This window comes from Mauremys mutica, chromosome 16 (genome assembly GCF_020497125.1).
Source record: "Mauremys mutica isolate MM-2020 ecotype Southern chromosome 16, ASM2049712v1, whole genome shotgun sequence".
Taxonomy (NCBI): Eukaryota; Metazoa; Chordata; order Testudines; family Geoemydidae; genus Mauremys; species Mauremys mutica.
This window is the reverse complement of record NC_059087.1, coordinates 22,146,424-22,165,959: the sequence shown is the minus strand read 5'-3', so window position 1 is coordinate 22,165,959 and position 19,536 is coordinate 22,146,424. Positions and strand designations below refer to the sequence as shown.

General features: G+C 45.0%; 2 protein-coding genes across 6 annotated transcripts in view; one reads left to right on the top strand and one right to left on the bottom strand.

Moving 5' to 3' along the window:
* Nucleotides 1-1,218: 1,218 nt before the first annotated feature.
* Nucleotides 1,219-8,932, top strand: DRG1 (developmentally regulated GTP binding protein 1). The gene is made up of 9 exons (XM_044989388.1): nucleotides 1,219-1,385; nucleotides 1,774-1,897; nucleotides 2,839-3,014; nucleotides 4,061-4,130; nucleotides 5,281-5,450; nucleotides 5,909-6,039; nucleotides 6,267-6,434; nucleotides 7,596-7,718; nucleotides 8,822-8,932. Exons 1-9 carry the CDS (start codon nucleotides 1,344-1,346, stop codon nucleotides 8,919-8,921), a joined length of 1,104 nt encoding a protein of 367 aa, XP_044845323.1. The 5' UTR covers nucleotides 1,219-1,343; the 3' UTR covers nucleotides 8,922-8,932.
* Nucleotides 8,933-11,360: 2,428 nt separating this feature from the next.
* EIF4ENIF1 (eukaryotic translation initiation factor 4E nuclear import factor 1) overlaps nucleotides 11,361-19,536 on the bottom strand; it is a 41,748-nt gene continuing 33,572 nt past the window's right edge. For 4 of the 5 annotated variants that reach the window (XM_044989942.1, XM_044989941.1, XM_044989945.1 and 1 more), the window contains 5 exons: nucleotides 18,971-19,055; nucleotides 16,945-17,077; nucleotides 14,445-14,777; nucleotides 13,980-14,144; nucleotides 11,361-13,276 (listed from right to left, as the gene is read on the bottom strand). In XM_044989942.1, the coding sequence (XP_044845877.1) occupies nucleotides 13,035-13,276; nucleotides 13,980-14,144; nucleotides 14,445-14,777; nucleotides 16,945-17,077; nucleotides 18,971-19,055 (958 nt within the window). In that variant the 3' untranslated portion in view covers nucleotides 11,361-13,034. The remainder of the gene's footprint in view (nucleotides 13,277-13,979; nucleotides 14,145-14,444; nucleotides 14,778-16,944; nucleotides 17,078-18,970; nucleotides 19,056-19,536) is intronic. The other variant, XM_044989943.1, reaches the window with a different exon arrangement.

Genomic DNA, 19,536 nt, shown 5'->3' with positions numbered 1-19,536 from the left:
CTCCCTTTCTCCATGGAGAATTTCCTTTGCTTTATTTGACAAACTAGGGAGGGTTATACAGCCAAGGCGGCCTTTTTTTAGGGCCCAGAGAGCCTGCACTGCTCCACCTTTTTGCTTGCTGTTAAGATTTATAGATCCACCATGTCACTCATATGGAGGGAGATGTCTTCCTTTTGTAGTTTTAAAACCATTATCTTTTGATGAAGAAAGATTTTGCTGTGTGCTTCAGTGAGATATTTAAAATCTCTCTCATCCATCCTTGAAATCTCCCTCATACAAATTGTCAGTTTTACTGCCTTGGAATTGCAGCGGGAGGAAGAACTAAGAGTGGGGTCCCGGTCTATGACTAGGGTCCCTAGGTACTCTGGTAATACAAACAACAGCCATAATAGAAATAGGAGTACGTTTTCCCCCAGACTCATAATTTTCTGGCACTTGACTCCTGATTGAATGTTGTGTAACCCACCGGGCCTGTAATCTGCAGAGGACATGAGTTGTTAGTCTCCTCAGCTAGAGTTTTAGCTCAAGCTGTAGTGGCCTATGCTTTTAGTTACACTGGGAAGTCCGTGGTGCATCAGCTGCCTTGCAATGGGCAACCGTGATTCCCCAGCCTCTTTCCAGCCAGGCCTAGTTGGTAGGGAAGAGGAAAGCCTTGAACATGGTTTATTTTCTCTTAATATCTCTGAAGCAACTAGAGCTGCTCGTAGGCTGGCTTGTTTCCATGCCCCCCTCCCCGTGCAGGTTGCCAAGCAAAGGCACCTAGTAGGAGGTTGGGGACTGAGCCAAGGTGGGAACAGGTGGGGCAGCTTCCCCCCAGTGTTCTGACTGGGCATCTCCGGTGTGGCCCACTCTAACCACACTGCAGACAGCGCAGCGCGCCAGGCTACCCACGTCCTGTGCCTTGAGGGTTAGGTGAGGCCTCGGGAGGCTGCGCGGCGCAGAGGGCGATGCTGGCTCCTAGGGGGCGCTATGGCGCTCAGGCCGCAGCTCCACTAGCTCTGTGACATTGAGGCTCGTCCTCCTCGGGTTGGAGAGGCGGAGTTTTCTGAGGGGGCGGGGTTAGGGCGCTGTTGCGTGCGCGGGCGGGACTCTCTTCTGGAAGTGGCGGTTTTGGGGAGAGGCGCAGTGATGTGCCAGAGTGGGTGGGTCTGTGGGCGTGGCCTTGGCTCGTGAGTGGGCGGGGCTATCTTGAGGAGGGGGCCGGCTCGTTGGCACGTAGGGGAAGCCGGTAGAATCTCGCGAGTGCTGCCAGGCTCCCGCGAAGCGTTGCGCCTGCGCAGTGCTGGGTCTGAGGCGCGGGGTCGGGGTAGCTGGTCGCCGAGCGGGCGGGGATCGTCGCCAGCATGAGCGGGACATTGGCCAAGATCGCGGAGATAGAGGCTGAGGTAACCCCCCTCCCCCCCTCCCCGGGAGGGCCCCCGCTGACGGGCTGGGCGGGAGAGCCGAGCTGCCGGCCAGGCCAGCTGTGCGTCCCCCGGCCTGCAGGGCGCTGCGCCCGGCTGCTGCCCCGGCCCCGGCCCCAGGCGGCCGTGCGGCGGCCATGGCGCTCCCTGCGAGGCGGGCGAGCCCTGCGGGAGGCCGGGCTCCGCGCCGGGGTGACGGCCCCGCAGGCTGCTGACGGGGGATCCGGACTCCGGGGTTCTCCGGCCTGCTCGGGCGGCTGGGGGCTCCTCGGGCAGAAGGGGCCGCGCGGCCGGGCCACCCGAGCCCTGGCGTCCCCCCGGCCGCCCGCCCGCCCGCTGGTCAGTAGCGTTGCGGTGTCACCTTGTGCAGATGGCCCGGACGCAGAAGAACAAGGCAACGGCGCACCACTTGGGGCTGCTGAAGGCTCGCCTGGCCAAGCTGCGGCGGGAGCTCATCACCCCGAAAGGAGGCGGCGGCGGCGGCCCCGGGGAAGGTGGGTAGCCCCTGGGGAGCAGCGCACTAGCGCGCCTCTCCAGAGATGTCACTTCCCGTCTCCGGGGCAGCGTGTGGCGGTAGCTGAACGAAAGGGGTGTCTGTGAGCTTTGGATGCCCGAACATTTTCCTAGGGCAGGGGTAGGCAACCTATGGCCCGCGAGCTGATTTTCAGTGACACTCACACCGCCTGGGTCCTGGCCACTGGTCCCGGGGACTCTGCATTTTAATTTTAAATGAAGCTTCTTAAACATTTAAAAAACCTTATTTACTTTACATACAACAATCGTTTAGTTAAATATTATAGACTTGTAGAAAGAAACCTTCTAAAAATGTTAAAATGCGAAACCTTAAATCAGAGTGAATAAATGAAGACTCGGCACACCACTTCTGAAAGGTTGCCGACGCCTGTCCTAGGGTATGTGTACACAGCAACTGGGAGGGTTGTCCCCATTGCTGGTGGAGAGACTCACTGGATCCACTCTAGCTAACTACTAAAATTGTAGTGTGGTGCTTCTGCAAAGTGTGTGTGTGGAGGGGGAGATGGTTCCTCACTGTAGCTGTCACCACTATTCTGAGACGTTTTTTTCTTTGTTAGATACAGAGCCTCAGAAAGAAATTGCTTTAATCTCTAGATATTTGGTATGTAGATTTATTTAGGATTTAGTGAAATGGCTGCATTAGCAGAAACCTGAGAGTGGCGATTAATGGAGCACCTTGCAGTAGCCCCAATTTTTAAATGTGAAGGTATAGTCCATGTTAGGTACATCTCTCATAATCAGTACTCCATATTCACCTGAGTAGCCTGTAGGCTGTGCCTCCATAGTAAAGGTACATGGACTACACTTCCTCCCATTGGAAAGTATATGTCATACTAATGGGCCTCCTCTCCAAAATCAGAGGACCTTTGAACTTTCTTGTTAATTTTTGTTTATATTGTAGGTTTTGATGTTGCAAAGACTGGTGATGCCCGAATTGGGTTTGTGGGTTTCCCCTCAGTGGGGAAATCTACTCTGCTGAGTAACCTTGCTGGTGTGTATTCTGAAGTGGCAGCATATGAGTTCACCACACTGACAACTGTGCCTGGAGTCATTAGATACAAAGGAGCAAAGATACAGGTGAGAACGTTTTGCTCACAAGGAGGGATATATAGCTTGGCCCTGGTTGTAGCTGAGCCATCTAGTCTGCTGTTAATAAGTTAGAGGTAAAGTAGTATGTGGGAATGTTTTGAGAAAACACGCCTTAAAAACCTTTTATTGAGTTTTAACTTTAAGCAGTTGTCAGTACTTCTCACTGTGCTTCAGAGGGAAAGCCCTATAGCAGGGGAATTCTTCCTCATTTCATATAATACAAATCACCATGTTTCATTCCACCAATACAGAAAGGGAATAAAAGTTTTGGGTGTTGTGGTGGATAATCAGCTGAATACGAGCTCCCTGTACAATGCTGTGGCCAAAAGGGCTAATGTGATCCTTGGATGGACAAATCTCAAGTAGGAGTATAGAGGTTCTTTTACCTCTTTGTCTGGCCCTGGTGCGACTTCTGCTGCACTACTGTAGCCATTTCTGGTGTCCACAATTCAACAAAGATGTTGATAAATTGTAGAGGGCTCAGAGAAGAGCTACGAGAATGAATAAAGGATTAAAAAACATTCTGTGTAGTGATAGACTCAAGGAGCTCAATCTATGTAGTTTAGCAAAGAGAAGGTTAAGTGGTGACAGCGTATAAGTATCTACTCGGAGAACAAATTTTTGAAAATGGGCTCTTCGTTCTAGACAAATTCAGACTGGAAATAAGGTGTAAATTTTTAACAGTGAAAGTAATTAACCATTGGAACAGTTTACCAAGGGTTGTGGTGGATTCTCCATCACTGACAATTTTTAAATCAAGACTGGATGTTTTTTCTAAAAGCTGTGCTCTGGGGATTGTTATGGGGCCTGCGTTACACAGGAGGTCAGACTAGGTGACCTCAGTAGTTCCTTTTGGCCTTGGAATCTATGAAAGCTATGTGTAGTAGTCAAAGGGGAAATAATTGTCTATCATCGTTTATTGAGCTCACCAATAGATTCAGTAAATATTAGAAGTGGGAGGAGGTCTTGTTCCTTTGTGGGAAGAGAGACATTCTGTACATAATGGATTTCCTTCCTCTCTTCTAAACACACAGCTTCTTGATCTCCCAGGAATTATTGAGGGAGCTAAAGATGGGAAAGGCAGAGGCCGGCAGGTCATTGCAGGTGAGTGTTGCAGGGCTGGAGGAAGCAGTCAATCGCCAACTTAGCCATTATCTTTCGTGCTGGTGGAAAGGCCAGGTGTCAGAGTGGTGGTTGTATGGCTCTGAGATTGCTTTCTGGGCCCTGGAAATCCTGATATGTGCTGTCAGTATTTCTAATGCCGTGGAAGCATTGTTTCTTTTATGATGGAGTTATGTAAGTTGTAGATAGTGGAGGTGTAGCTATTTTCCACTTGCATGACTAGATTGTTCTTTGTGTCATTATGGCTTCTGCCCTGAAGTACACCAATGCTTCAGAGGCAGACACAATTTCACATTAAACAAAGCTGTTTTTAATTTCTCTCTCACACTTGTTTCCTATGTCTATTATTGTGGTACCAAAACATAGACATCAGGATTATTTCAGCCACTTAGACTCTGACCTAAAGAATCTAACATCTGCATTAGGTGACATTATTTGACCAACACTTAAACTGGTAGCGAAAAACCAAATAGATTATAGGCCAAGAAAATATAGTGATGCTTTAAAAATGTGACATGACTTATTCCTTATTGGTTCCCATGGGTTTCACTGACTTCATCAGATGACACCTGACTCGTCTTAAATTCAGCCATGAAATAACTTATTGCTCGCCTAACATGTCAGTTTAGTGACACTGAAGATTGAAGTGTCTGTTAAACTAGAAGTACAGCTCGGATAGTGGGAGTAAATGCTCCCCACATTGCTTCCCCAACTGATTTCAGTTATTACTTCTAGAGGTAAAAAGATAATTTGATTCTTCAGGGCCATTCAATCATTGGCCTCTCGGTGTGCTATCCAGGGTATTAACTAGGTAGGTTTAAGTTCAGACTAGATGATCTAGTGGTCCCTTTTGACCTTAACCTTATAGTTCAGAGATTTTGACATTTTTATGTGATGTAAACATCAGGAAATAGACTGAGACTAGAAATTTAGCTCTTACAGACTTCTGAACAAAATTCAGATGGTAACTAAATTGCAGTTGCTACCAACGTAGGTAGGGTTCAGCCCACTGATGGTATCTCATCTTGTCACCAACTTTGATGGATTTTTTTTTTGTTTTTCTAGCGGTTTTGTGCTTTTGAAAGCGTGTGTGAATTTACCCTTTTGAGGAACTTTATTTTCTGATCCTCAGTTGCTCGAACCTGTAACCTAATTCTGATTGTTCTGGATGTACTGAAACCACTGGGACACAAAAAGATAATTGAGAATGAACTGGAGGGCTTTGGAATACGGCTGAACAGTAAGCCCCCCAACATTGGTTATAAGAAGAAAGATAAAGGTGGCATCAACCTCACAGCTACTGTAAGTATGGAAATTGCAACAGGCTGTTATGATGAGGGATTCAGAAAGCTGCTTGATTCTAGGAAGATGCTTCTGCCATGAATGGAGAATCTGGAAGCACTGGTTCTGTGATTAGGAAATGGTCTTCCTTCTGTATCGGGGGTGCTCATTCTTGCTGCAGTGACCTTCTGGAGGCAGTGCTTGTCATAACTAAGTGAATGGAAGTGCTGCTTCTGAAAACATCTTACTACAGCCATTAGTGGGACAAGTGGGATCAATAAGATGATGCCATGAATTGAAGTTCCTCTCCACTGTCCCCAAGCCATCTATGCCAAAAGCATCCACTCCAGTGATGTGCAATATATTAATCATTTCTGGTCAGAATGCAGTTTGTGCTAGGAGCTAGCAGCAGTAATTGTAATAGCTGACTGAATGTAAACTCCTCCATTCCCTATCTAACATTGTGTCTATGTATACAGTGCCCCCAGAGTGAGCTAGATGCTGAAACAGTGAAGAGCATCTTAGCAGAGTATAAAATTCACAATGCTGATGTCACACTGCGCAGCGATGCCACTGCTGATGACCTAATCGACGTTGTTGAAGGAAACAGGTACTGTGTCAGGGCATGGAAATTCTACTGCGTGATTAGCATGCCTACGTTTAAATTACAAAAATGCTATCCTACAGTCTATTTCCAGTACAAGCCAAGATATTGATGCAGTTTCACTAGTCCTTGTTTCATACCCACTCTCAGATGCTTTTTCTTATAAAAGTAGAAGGAAGTAATTTTGGGTGTTGCTGACATCTTCATATCACCCCATTTCCTTCTCTTTGCAGAGTTTATATCCCATGTATTTATGTGCTGAATAAAATTGACCAGATATCCATTGAAGAACTGGATATCATTTACAAGGTGCCACACTGTGTACCAATCTCTGCTCACCACCGCTGGAATTTTGATGATCTGTTGGAGAGAATCTGGGACTACCTGAGGCTGGTGCGAATGTGAGTTCTAATGGCTGCTGATTTTCTGCATAATTAGGTAGAGGATTAGCTGGGAGTCCTCATTCATCCATTTTAGGTGTAATGGCTTCCTACAAGCAGGTACAGAACGTTGTCATCAAAAATCGGTTTGATACGTAAATCAGAGGACATGCAGTTTGTCTGCTGTACGATTGGGATAACAGACGAGAGCTGTTTCCTCAGTGTTGGGATCTGTGTTGCCTTACTTCAGACGTGGGCAAACTACGGCAGCCCTTGGGACTATCCTGCCCAGCCCCTGAGCTACTGGCTGAGGAACCTAGTCCCTGGCCACGCCGCCGGGCAGACCACACTCTGGCCTGCCACTCCCACTGGGCAGTGTGGGGAGCGCAGTTGGCTCTGGCCAGGTGTCACGGTTGCGAGCTCCTGCTGCTTGTAAGGGAGTGGGGGGCCCTGAGGGGCAGTCAGGGAGGAGGGGGTGGTTGGATGGGGCAGAGGTTCTGGGGGGCAGTCAGGGGATGGGGAACAGGGAGGGTTGGGAGTGGGAGTCGCGGGGGGCCTCTCGGGGTGGGGATGTGGATAGGGGTTGGGAGGGCAGTCGGGACAGGGAGCAGGGGAGGTTGGATAAGGGGGTGGGATCCCGGTGGGCAGTTAGGGGCAGGGGGTCCCACGAGGGGGTGGTCAGGGGATGAGGAGCAGAGGGCGGTTGGATAGGGGGTGGGAGTCCCTGGGGGGGGCTATCCGGGGGGCAGGGGTGTGGATAGGGGACAGGGAACGGGGGTTGGATAGGGGGCAGTCAGGATAAGGCGCAAGGGGGGTTGGATGGGTTTGAGTTTCTGAGGGGGGCAGTCAAGAGGGGGTGGATGGGGGCAGGGGCCAGGCTGTTCGGGGAGGCACAGCCTTCCCTACCCGGCCCTCCATCCAGTTGCATAACCCTGATGTGGCCCTCAAGCCAAAACGTTTGCCTACCCCTGCCTTACTTCTAGTAGGAGGATAACTTAAAAAAACAACAAAAAAAACCAAACAGGACTCCCACTGCAGTCTCAAGAATAATTGTTCAAGATGTGTTTTAGGGTGGTGTGGAAACAAGACCCTGTTGGGGAGACCCTGCTGTGTTAAAAGGATGTGGTGGGAGGAAGGGAGGGTAGTGCTTGTTGTTGGGTGATTGCTCATTCTGTATTGCAGCTACACCAAACCTAAAGGACAGTTACCAGACTACACTTCTCCTGTGGTGCTTCCTGACTCCAGGACCACAGTGGAGGATTTTTGTATGAAGATTCACAAAAATCTCATTAAAGAATTTAAGTAGTAAGTACTGTCTGCAAAAGATGGTTACCATATGCCAGAAATGCAGTAACCCTCTTTTGTTCCCCCCTGCCATACAGGCACTCAGGGAACCCACCCAGCTGGAAACTGGTGCCAACTTCCCCTCTAGCTGGGGAGTGCTTGATATTCTCTCTCCCCCCTGGCCCCACCCTGCATCTTCCCTGCTTCCCCCGCAGCTTCCTACATGCCACAAAACAGCTGTTCTGGGTGGGTGGGGGAAGAGTTGGTAAGTGGGGCTGCTGGCAGATGAGAGGCAGAAGGAGCTTGGCTGCTAGTGAGTGCTGCTGAGCAACACCACCTAATTTTTCTCTGTGGGTCCCTATGGGGGTGACCCTTTGCCTGCACCCACTCAGCCCTGGCCTGGACCTGCTGTGTGGAGGGGGAAGGTGCCTATCCCGCAGCCCCACCTCCAGAGCTGCTGCGGCAGGGAGAGGTGCCTCTCCCCCACAGCGAAGAAGCTGCTGTGGGGAGAGAGTGGTGGGGGAGTCCTCTCTCCCTCTGCTGTAGCCCTGGAGCACCCCAGAGCCTGCACCCCCAGCTGGTTCCCTCACCTCCCCCACACACCCCAACCCTCTGCCCAATTCCTGGGACTCCACCCCATTAATTTTATGTGCACCACTATGAAGGTGATGTGTGTCACATCACTTCCATATTGGTGCACTTAACAATTCATTCAGCACACAGGTGGGAAAAATTAGAGGGCACACTAAATCTAACCATAGAATAATAGTGGTAGAAGCACTGTTTCTTTGCTATTTGGTCTCTGGCTTGCTTGTGAAATTCTCTTCTGGGACTATATATGTTTAAAAGCACAAAAAAACCCCATAATCTGCAGCATGATATGTACTTTACGTATCTGTACAAGGAGCTGTTTTGCTTTGCTTGCTTAATAGTAGGTGCTTCTGTTCTTCAGTTGGAGTTGAGACAAAGATCATTTGAGCAGGTACTTGTATGTGGGCAAAAGGTATCTTTTTATAAAGCTACCTTTTCTATATACAGACTAGCACCTGCCTGTCACAGTAAGCAGGGTACTATGTGGCACTTCCTTGCCTTGTAAGTTATTAATTTTTCTCTCTTCCCTTCAGCGCACTGGTCTGGGGTTCATCTGTTAAACACAATCCGCAGAAAGTTGGCAAAGATCACACACTTGAGGATGAGGATGTCATTCAGATTGTGAAGAAATAAAATTGTGAAGAAATAAAATTGTTCCTGTTAACTTGCCCTGGTGGCTGACTTTCTTCCCTGTTGCTCAGCTTTGAGTGCTAAAGACCAGACCTTGTTAAGTGGAGGGGGAAGATTAATAGTTGCTTACTTTATATCCTTAGCACTCTATCACTATAGGCATGTTTGATTCTTTACCTATGCAGAACCCATGAGCCCTCCTTTCAGAGTAGGAAGCCCTGATTCTACCAGCTTTCACAAAAGGTGTTTATTTAAATATTTAAGGCTTTATGCCTTGTGGCTCTGGTTAATAGCTGATTCCTCATATCTGGCTGTAGCTCAGTGATACAGAAGGCTGAGGGCTGTTACCCCATACTAATATTTAATTATGCTACTGGGTAGGGCTATTGACCTACATTTCACTTTCTGTTATCTACTTAAGTGATGACTAAAGAGCACAAATGCACTCTTAAGTTCTGCTTGGGTAGTAACAGAATGGGCTTTGTCTAGGGTTGCTGGGGGAAGATGGTGGTGCATTGAATAAATAGCTGTGGATTACAGGCTGCAGAGATATTCTTGTAATGTTTCTCCATTTAGCTAAATTCTGCTACTTGATATTACAGCACAGTCTCTTCTGAAAGTCAGTTTTCATTTCAGATGTAAAGCATGACTAGTTTCTCTAGGGATATCTACAAATTGCTACTAAGATTAAGCATGAGAGAAGCACTAGGTTATGTAGTGTAAAAAAATGGTTTTAGTTACTGCATTAGAGGATAGAAGTATTCCATTAAGTTCATGGGAGTTTTCCTTCTACAAAAGTATAACTGTCAATTTTACCATCCACTATCATCCAGTTGCACTGTAGAAATATAGCACTCAGCTGGTCTACCGTGCCTGCTACTGCTACCTTTCTAGAAGCAAAAGCACCCTGGAACTTACCTAATGCCAAACAAACTGGTTAAAGAATGACCAGTGGTGGTGCATATCTCAGCTATAGTTTTATAACCAAGGAGCACTCAGCACTGAGTTTAGATATGTTAAATTTGTATGTTGGCTTGATAAACAAGAGATAAGATAAAGCTTCCACCAGCATTCATTCTTTCTTGTGTACCTAAAAGCAAGTTAATGGTTGTGGTGAAGGTAGTAGAATCCCTTCAGTGATAGTCATCTAGGTGAGTCACTTGGGATAACCACTTTCCCTAGTAATTTGGCACAGAGTTATACAAGATCCCCTCACCATGAAGGCCTATGGCATGGAAGGACATTACAGTAGTTGCTTGTCCTGGCTAAGATAAGGACTAGGAGCATGCCAGATGCAATGTGAGACTTTACTGGTTTGTCTATTAGGCTCTTCAATATTCATAGTCTATAGCTGTATTACATACAACAGTAGTAAATACCTGGAGATGGGTATGAAACTACCATTGCATTTAGGTTGTTTACAGTGAATGCTGCCAGGCCCTTGAGCTAAAGCCTCTTTGAAAGTGCATGAGAGTTCCTAATAGCCCATTTGTACAATGTAAAAGCTTTAATTCAAGCAAATACTTTACTGTACTGCTCTGGAGAAGGGTTGTAGTACCTACAATCCTTTCCTTATACTTTAAACACTAGCTTAAGGCTTGCAAAGCAGGACAGTGGTGAAAGTTCCCCTCCCCCTGATTCTTCTCTCTCCCCCTCCCCAAGAAAGTCTAGGTAGCCTGGGGAAACTACCTTGTACTATGGCACCAGTTCAACCATTTAAGTTAAAGATTAAGGTGCACTGCAGGATTCAGTAGCCTGCTGTGTTCTACACTGGGGTTCTTGACCTTTCTTTTGAGTTGTGCCCCCCATGCTATAAGAACTCCCCACCCCACTTGTCCCACAACTGTTTTTCTGCATATAAATGCCAGGGCCAACATTAGGCAGTAGCAATCAGGGGCCCATGCCCATGGAGGCCCAATAGCTCCAGCTAGCCTTTCCCTCATACTATAGATAATTTTCAACAGTTCAGTTTTGGAACAATATTAACAGTAAGCATCTGCTAGCACAGCCTTGGCAGCTGGAAGGACTGAACTAGGTGTTTTGTTTGCTGGCACTAGTTGACAAAGGAAGACTTCTTTGAGGCACTTGACTTCCTGAAGCTACAGTCATAGCTTGAAGTAAGCCCACTTTTATATCTGTCCCTATACCATTGCACTATTCAGATCAGAACAATGAATGTAATCCTATTGCAAGAGAACATCTTCACAGAACTTACTTTTACAGCATAACCACAAGGCAGTCAAACAGAATAGAAAGGAACTTGTTACTGCATTTGGAAATTACAAGTTAGGGCACTGGTTTACAGCCATTACCTACAGAGTTACTCACTTCAGAAAATATTTTTGCTTAAATACCCATGGAATAGCATGGCAAGAAGCAAGTCACAGCAACAGGGCAGCTGTCACCTGAAGGACAGTTCTGTTAGAGCAGTTGAGACAGAAAGCTGGTAGAATTAACTTTATTTACAGAATGCTATTGGGAAGTGTCAAGTTAAAAAGTTATGAAAAGTTTTACAAAGATGAGCTGTGATTTTATGTTTTACATCATTGACCTTAAGTATGAGTAACCACCAGGGAGAGACTTTATACTAAATATTGGTGATCCTAATGGATTCAACATTAAAGATGTGCACCTGTTCTTTCTGCACAAAAGTCTCTACTTATCTGAAAACTTCCTACAGCTTGTTGGCTATTTATAGTTCAGTCAAGTGATTTTCTGCTGCTGGTTTTGCATTCAAGGAAGAGCAAATCCTGGTGAGAATTTGGAGTTTGCTTTCATCTTTAAAATAAAGAGTACATCATCTGAAAAGCAGGTAAGACATTAGTACTAGACTCCAAGTGAGAGTGAATGCAGGAACCATGCAGTAGAAAGATGGAAGGAACACACACTAGCTGTTCAGAAAAAAAATAATCAGCACAGGCTTTAAAAAAAGCCATATTTTTAAAACAAATATACACAATAGGCTCACAGAACAGCCTCACCCCTCAAAAACACAAGAAAAAAAAACCAGCCAGATTTCACAGTAACTGCATCAATAGATGCATGCTAGATTGGGACAGGGTGCTGGGACTCCCCTCTACAAGTAGAACTGGAGATAGCTATAGTACCTTGTTCCATGCTATGGCTAATGTACAGAATTGAGGGTCTGAAGAAGGGTAAGAATGTTAAAGGCTCAAGTTGACCTTTAACTTTAGAAGATCCAAATTAAAACAATGCAGCTAAACAAGAGGACCAGAGCCAACCCTGCTGTGAGCACTATGACAACCAATACAGGATGCATTTACCTTAAATATGGAGCAGTGTGCAGAGTCTTGGACTGCAGACTAAAGGACTGACCCTTTTGGATCACTGCACCACATCTCATCTTTGAAAGAGTTTCAAGAAACTCAACTATTCCCACCTTTGATGGAAAAACCACAAGGAATCAGACATTTGTTGTACAAGGAGCCAGTTGTGGGCTTTTACTTTAACTTTAGCTACACTGAATCTGCACATTACATAAGACAAGGAGAAATGTGCTCTGAGGGAGACGTGAGAAACGGCAAGAAGAAATCAGCTTTATCTTGTTCACTCGCACACTTGGCATTTGCAACTTTAATCTTAAACAAATAAGTCCCACATGTACAATGGAGCCATCCAAACCATAGGCACAACTAAAGCTCAAACTTATCAGCTACTCTTATGTACAGCTGTATAGGTTCAAAAAAGCTATCCTAGGTATATATACAAAAGATTGTTTATACACAAGTTTGTACACAAGGGTCTATACATTTAATTTTCTGCAGGAGGAATCCTTAGCTGCTCCCGCTACACCAGAGGAGGTCAGCACTTCATTCACATATTTTACAAAAAAAAAAAATAGACATTTCCAGGATTAAACTGGCTTTGTATTGCATCTAAATGTCTTCAGGCTTCATAGTCCAAGCCATATGGATCCTTCAGTCTTGACCCAGACATGGAGACCAGGACAGGTGCCATGTGCTTTAGTCTCGAAGTTCTGCACACACAGTGCTAAAAATAAAAGCCCCAAAACAAACAGGTGAAGCACAATGTATACTATCAGGACTCTTTTTCCAGTCTAAAGAAACAGCTACCCATCCTCCTAGAGGTCACTGCTCACTGCCGATATTCCAGTTCATCTACACTGATGACTTTGGATGGCATGGAAGGGAGGGGCTGCTGCAAAACATCTGAACCAAACCATTTTGCAAGGCCAATAGGAGAACCACTTCTCTGGCTGGTGCGATGGTCAAGCTGTGAGTGTCCATGAGGCAGTCCAGTCCGAGATGGTACATTCTGAGGGGTGGTTTGCACACCAACAGCAGATCCCTGTGCTCCAGAGGCTGGAGAATGGAGAACTATTTGAGGTAGGAAAAGAGTAGAGTTAAGGCCAGGAAACCCTTTGAGTCTTGGAGGAATTGTGAATCAACAGCTAATATGGAAACTGGACAGGGCAAATGTGAGCTACTATGGGGTTCAGTATTTTCCTAGGTTAAGAACTGCATGTTGATCATATTGATGCTACTGCAGTAGCATTTGTCAACTCAGGACATTAACTAGAGAGAACCACATCCAGATCTCAGCTGAAAGACTATCAGCATGAGTGTCAAAGATTAAATGAGTAATAAGAGTTGTGAGTTATCTGAGGTCCCAAAAAAAGGGTGGGGGGGGAAGGAGGTAGAGAAGAAGAGGCTGCTCAGCCTCTGTAGGTGGTAGAAGCACTAATTGTGCCACAGGAGGCTAAAAACCCACTTCATCAGCTGAAGGCAAAAAAAGTTACCCAATGATCCAGGGAGAGAGTAGTCATGCTACAGTTAAGTGGAAAGGAGGGTTCAGACTCTCAAAGCTATCTTGGGAATTTACATTCTCCCTTGAAGCCTAGTTCTCATGGATGACAGTTTCCTAGACAGCTTTGAAAGTTTCAACCATAGCATACAGATACCAGGTACCTTCAGTTAGTTAAGTTCATTAATTGAACATGGGACAATACAAAGTTCCTAGGGTGCAGATTAGTCAGGTCTAGAACACTATAAGTATCTTGGGTTCTCTTGTTTAACCTACCTGATCGCTGTAGTTGCTGTTGCATCATTGCTAGCTGCAGAGGTGTCCCAGAGCGTGGGTTTAAGAGGTGATGGCCAGCTGTTGGTAATGGATAAAAAGGCTGGCCCAGGATGGGAGTAGATATTCCCTGTATGTGAGACAAGTCCACCCCTGGAGGAATCATACCTATTGATTAGACAAGGTTGGGGGGAGGCTCATTACTTTATTTAAAAAAAATAAGTCAGAAATATAAGCAAGGAGCTTCATTTGAAAGGCACACTTGTTTAGCAATTGCTGGTTTGAGAGAGTACTGTCAGTCTTATGAAAGGCATTTGTTGTAATAGGAAAAACAGCCTATTTGTGGCAATCACCACACACATCTTAGTCTAGCATTATGTAAGGGTGTTAGTGCTTCTTATGAGACCATGAACAAGTTTATTTTGAAGTTTCACCCTAGCAGTTAAGTGGTATAAGTAAAAGGATTACCTGCTTGCAGCAGAGGAAGATGTTGTGGATGCATCCCGTGTGCCAGCATCCTCTGGACCAATCCTGGATGGAGTTGATGAGTAGGTCGTACAATTGGTACAAGGGGTACCTGGTGAACAGGACGAAGGAAGGGAGACCCTGGTACAGGGGAGGCTGTTGTAGGAGTCTTTCTGCCAGTTGATTTAGGCCTGTAGTCTTGTTCTTTGGTGCAACGGTTTGGCAGAGAAAGCGGTGTAGAACATGCAGAACGTTGCAATGCAGCTAGTTTGGAACCTATAGCTGGTGAAGTATCTTGGTCTGCATTCTCCACCAAGCCAGCTGATAGTAAGTTATCTGTAGTCAAATTAAAATAAGACTTAAATCTGATTTAGTTGTGCAATGTACAAAAGGCAGAAATGTCTTAAAGCTAGGTATGGTATTTGCTAGACTATCAATTACAAGTCTGGAAGATATACAAGAGACTGAGCTCAGTCAGATGTCTTCCTACCACTTCCCTCATCTTTCCTAGATTCCTTCTGAAGTCAAAGGAAAGTGGAGGAGGCAATGATAAGAAAGGAGTCAGTATCTGAGTTTAAATTAAAAAAAAAAAAAAAAAGCACTGTTGTCAGTGTCTCAGCTTTATTAAATTCATGCTGAAACACTGACAAGCTACGCTGAAACAGACAGGCTATGTCTAAAAATCTAGTTCAGTACAAGTGATATCCCTCAAACCCAGGTTCTTCAGATTAGCTACATGAGCATACTAACAATGCCCTTATAGCTCCAGGATTGGATGCAGTCTGTACTGCTAGAGGAGCATGCCTGGAAATCTAGTTGTCAGGTTACAATTTAGAGATACAGCTAGATTTGACAAAGTGATACTGGCAAGACAAGTAAATTTGTATTCTTGGGAATAGACATCCAGTTTTATAACTACTGGAATTAATCACATGCAAATTGGAGGCAATCCTTACTTCCTAGCACTCAATCCTTAGCCGCTTGGAGACTGAGGTACCCACAACCACACAGAATATTTCTAGAGTTGGGGGGAGGAGAAGGGGGGGAAAAAAAGCGCACAGGATTATAAAAGTTTCCCCAAAGATGAAAGATTTACAGGCAAGACAAGCTGCTCATCTAGTAAGCCAACTTCCATAAAAATTTAACTGCTAGAAAGTAGAAATGAAGAAGGGTCAACAAGTGTGTTGAGGAATAGTAGTAGTTATACAGGAGGAAATTCCTGCATATCCTGATAACCAAGGGAAGTGTCAACTGAGGATGCCATGTCCACTAATGTTTAGTGAAGGTGGCGAGAACCAAGCTAAAGCTTTTCAGATCTTAGAGGTCTCTCCTCTCCCCACAGAGTACACTCCTCCACTGCAGCAACCTCTAAGCCCAGTCCTCCATCAGTCTATACTCATGCCAGTTTTAAGGTTAGTGGTTTAACAATTACTTCAGACCCCAGCTCAATTTTATAGTCAAGTTACAAAGTTAATCAGTGGATGGAATCTAACCATATGAGGCAGAAACATCTGAGTAAGAGGTGCTCTAAGGCTATTTACATCTTGACACATTTTAGAATTTAATGTGTGAGGGGTAGATGTTTTACCCAGGCATTCATCTTAAATAAATCTTGTCTGGCTCTTGATGCCATTATAACCCCCTTCACCCCTGCAATCTTCCATTGCATTTGAAGCTGGTTCTACAACCATATAAATCCTACAAGGTGCAGTTGAGGTATCAAAAAAAAGTCTGCTAATGGATCACTGTGGGAGTTAGAAAGCCATCTTTTACCATGCTATATTTAGTCAGCTGAAATGACTGTCAAAGGGAGTAGAGAAAAGGGCCATTATTTCATTAGTAACTGGTCAGAGGCAGTTGCAGAATCTTCACAATATAAGTTTCTCATTTCCAATTTTTAATTGCTCAAAATAGCAATTGGTTGACCATTTCTTCTTAAAGGATGTCCAGAGGAGAAGTTAAGTAAGGTGACAAGAATCTGCACAATAAAAGCTCTACTGGCAGAGCAGTCATTTAAGGGCAGTCTTAAGAGTTCTAGATTGTATCTGATCCAAGAACTCTTCTCAAGTACGGAAGAGATGGAAGTGTCTAACATAGTAAAAAAAATACACAATTTCTACTGAACCAACGTACCCTTTTCTAACAGGGTTGAGGCCAAAAAGCCCTGTTTGCAAGTCTAAGCCATCAGCATTTAGATTTTCAGGTCATCCATTTAGACACCACTGTGCAACTGTATCCAAGAGGATCTGACCTTAAGGAAAAGGGAGTTTATCAAAGCCCACAGGAGTGGAATTTTGCTCAGGGAGAGGTAAGCTAGCTCCCTAGTAAGGAGGTACAGGAAGTTTGAAGTACACCTTCATAAACACTGTCCTGGAGGTTGGGAATGTCTTAATACTACTTTAGAGGACCAGACTTGAATTTAAGGAGCAGGAATTCACAGCTTTTTTTAATCTAGCCTTGTGTATTGGTGAATCTGCCTTCAAGAACAAAGCCATTACAGTACCTTCGTGTGTCCTTTGACCTTCATCTTTACTATCATTGACTCTCATTTTCCCAGAAACTGGCTCCTCCTTATTTTTTTCTTTGCTTTCATACATCTTACGAATCACTGAGGTAGGTGTGAAGGAAGGAGAGAGCTGTGAAGAGAATGGATTGTGAGCAAATGATACCCAGAACAGTTAGTATAAGGTATTAGGCATTATATCTATTCAGTGTGCAAATGCAGAATCTTTTTGCAACTCTGCACAAGGTCACATGTATCCCAGTAAATCATATTCTCTCCAAATAAACATTCCTCACCTAAAGTCAAAATTTCCCATCATGTCTAATGTAGTTGAGCCCCCAACCCCAAGATTTTCTGCTTGTCTTCGCTATTCCAGGTTTATTTTCCACTTTTACTTTTTCTTATAAATCTCATTTTACCCAAGGTTTGCAGAAGTGCATGAGTTTACTTTATACCAGAAGAGCCCAGAGGTTATTAGAACAAGAGTTCTCATTGTCTATACTTTTAAGAGAGGATATGAATTTAAAGCACAGTAGCTATTCCTGAATAACTATGTGGTGACAAGAAGGACTTATTCTTGTTTAGCTCTAATCCACCTTCAGTGATCAACTCCCAGTGTAGACAGGCCCCTAGATTCTCACAAAAGGCACTTCCCCTTCCTGATTACACAACATCTTTGTTGCAACTATAACAATTGCTTACATGGAACCAGTTATTAGGAAGGTGTATTTTTAGCTGTTTGATGTAGCACCTTGAAAGAGCCAGAATGTGGTGGCTAGAGTTCTTGCCATGGGCCACCAGCAAGTGCTCTGCAGACCAGCTGGGGGACTGTCCTTTTATCAAGGGGGACTTTTCTATAGTGCATATTTTACTTAAACTCTTAAATCTATGAAAGTAGTTTTGTGATCAGTTAATCCACAATTGAACAAAAATAAAGGTTTTGACATTTAAGTCTTATATAAATTCAGCTGAATTAATTGCCACTTAATGTTTCTAGTGAAGGCCCAAATTCAAGAGTAGTTATGATTCTAGGTTCTCAACTCACGATCTGATAGACTGGGGTGGGCAAACTGACCTGAGGGCCACATCAGAATTCTGAAACTGTATGGAGGGCTGGGTAGGGAAGGCTTTGCCTCCCCAGACAGCCTAACCCCTGCCCCCTATCCACCCCCTCCCACTTCCTGCCCTGACTGCCCCCCGCCCCCCAAGAACCCCTGACCCATCCAACCCCCTGCCCCCGCCCGCTCCTTGTCCCAACTTCCCCCTCCTGGACTCCCCTACCCTGAACCCTAACCATCCCCCACCCTTGCTCCCTGTCTCCTGGGACCCTCTGCCCCTTATCCAAACCCCCCTGCTCCCCACCCCCTTACCATGCAGCTCAGAGCACTAGGACTGGCAGCTGTGCTGCCCAGCTGGAGCCAGCCATGCCCTTGTGCTGCCCGGCAGGAGCTTGCAGCCCCACCACCCAGAGTGCTGGCAGCACTGTGAGCTGAGGCTGTGGGGGAGGGGGACAGCAGGGGAGAGGCCAGGGGCTAGCCTCTCCGGCCAGTAGCTCAAGGATCGTCCTGTGGACCGGATGTGGCCTGTAGTTTGCCCACCTCTGTGATAGAGTGCAAGTGCTTAGTATTTTCTTGGGGGGTGGGGGTGTCACACCAAGTTGAGCACTCTAAACATTAAGGCACCTAAAATCACTAGTCATGAAAATTCAGACCTTCATGTTAATCCTTAAAATTATGTTTTCAATATGAGAGGCTGAGGACATTGTTTGAAATCTAAGCAGTAATCCAAATGAGGTTAAGGAAGTAGAATGACTAACCCCTGGATGACCATATTGTATATGGCCATCTGAATGCAAATAGTTAATTTCTATTTGTGGCTGGGATGAGTTATTCTCAAACTGCATTAATCCGACCATAAGTTATTTACAACTACAAGGTATTTCAAGAATGGCAATTAGTATGCTGCTTTAAAGTTAACCCTCTTCCTCTCCATATTAAGGAAAATTAACATTGATGCAAGTACTGACCATACTAGTGATGGATGCAGCAGGGGATGGAGAAGATGCATTCCCTCTGTGGCCTGGTGCCGGAGACTTAGTCACTCGCTGCTGCCTATGAACAGACATGAATGTTAAGAGGCCAAGGCAGCATTATAGTGTCTTGGTAATCCTGCTTTTCACCTCTGATGCTAAAAATAGGTACAATTTAAGATATACCAAAATTAGTGACTGCCCAGGTATCAATGCAGTATTTCCAAAGTTCACCCTTTATAGATCACACTGCCATTTAAATGCCAATAATCATTTCCTGCATCAAAACAAAGAATTAACTAGTCATTGTGCTGTTCAAGAAAGAAAAGCCTGTACAGTTGATTTTTCCTATCACTATTTTCACTTTTGTGGGTAAAGGAGGACTGTAGATTCAATTTTCTATCAAGTAGTTTTGGTCTTTAAGCTTATTTTATAACCATTAGCTTCTGAATGTCATGCATCTTCCAGTAGTTCTAGTTTTTTTTGGCTTCTTATTCTACAAGTTCTAATTACATTTAAAGTAGGCTCTCAAAATGGGTGCTTTGCTGTAAAGGGTGTTTAAC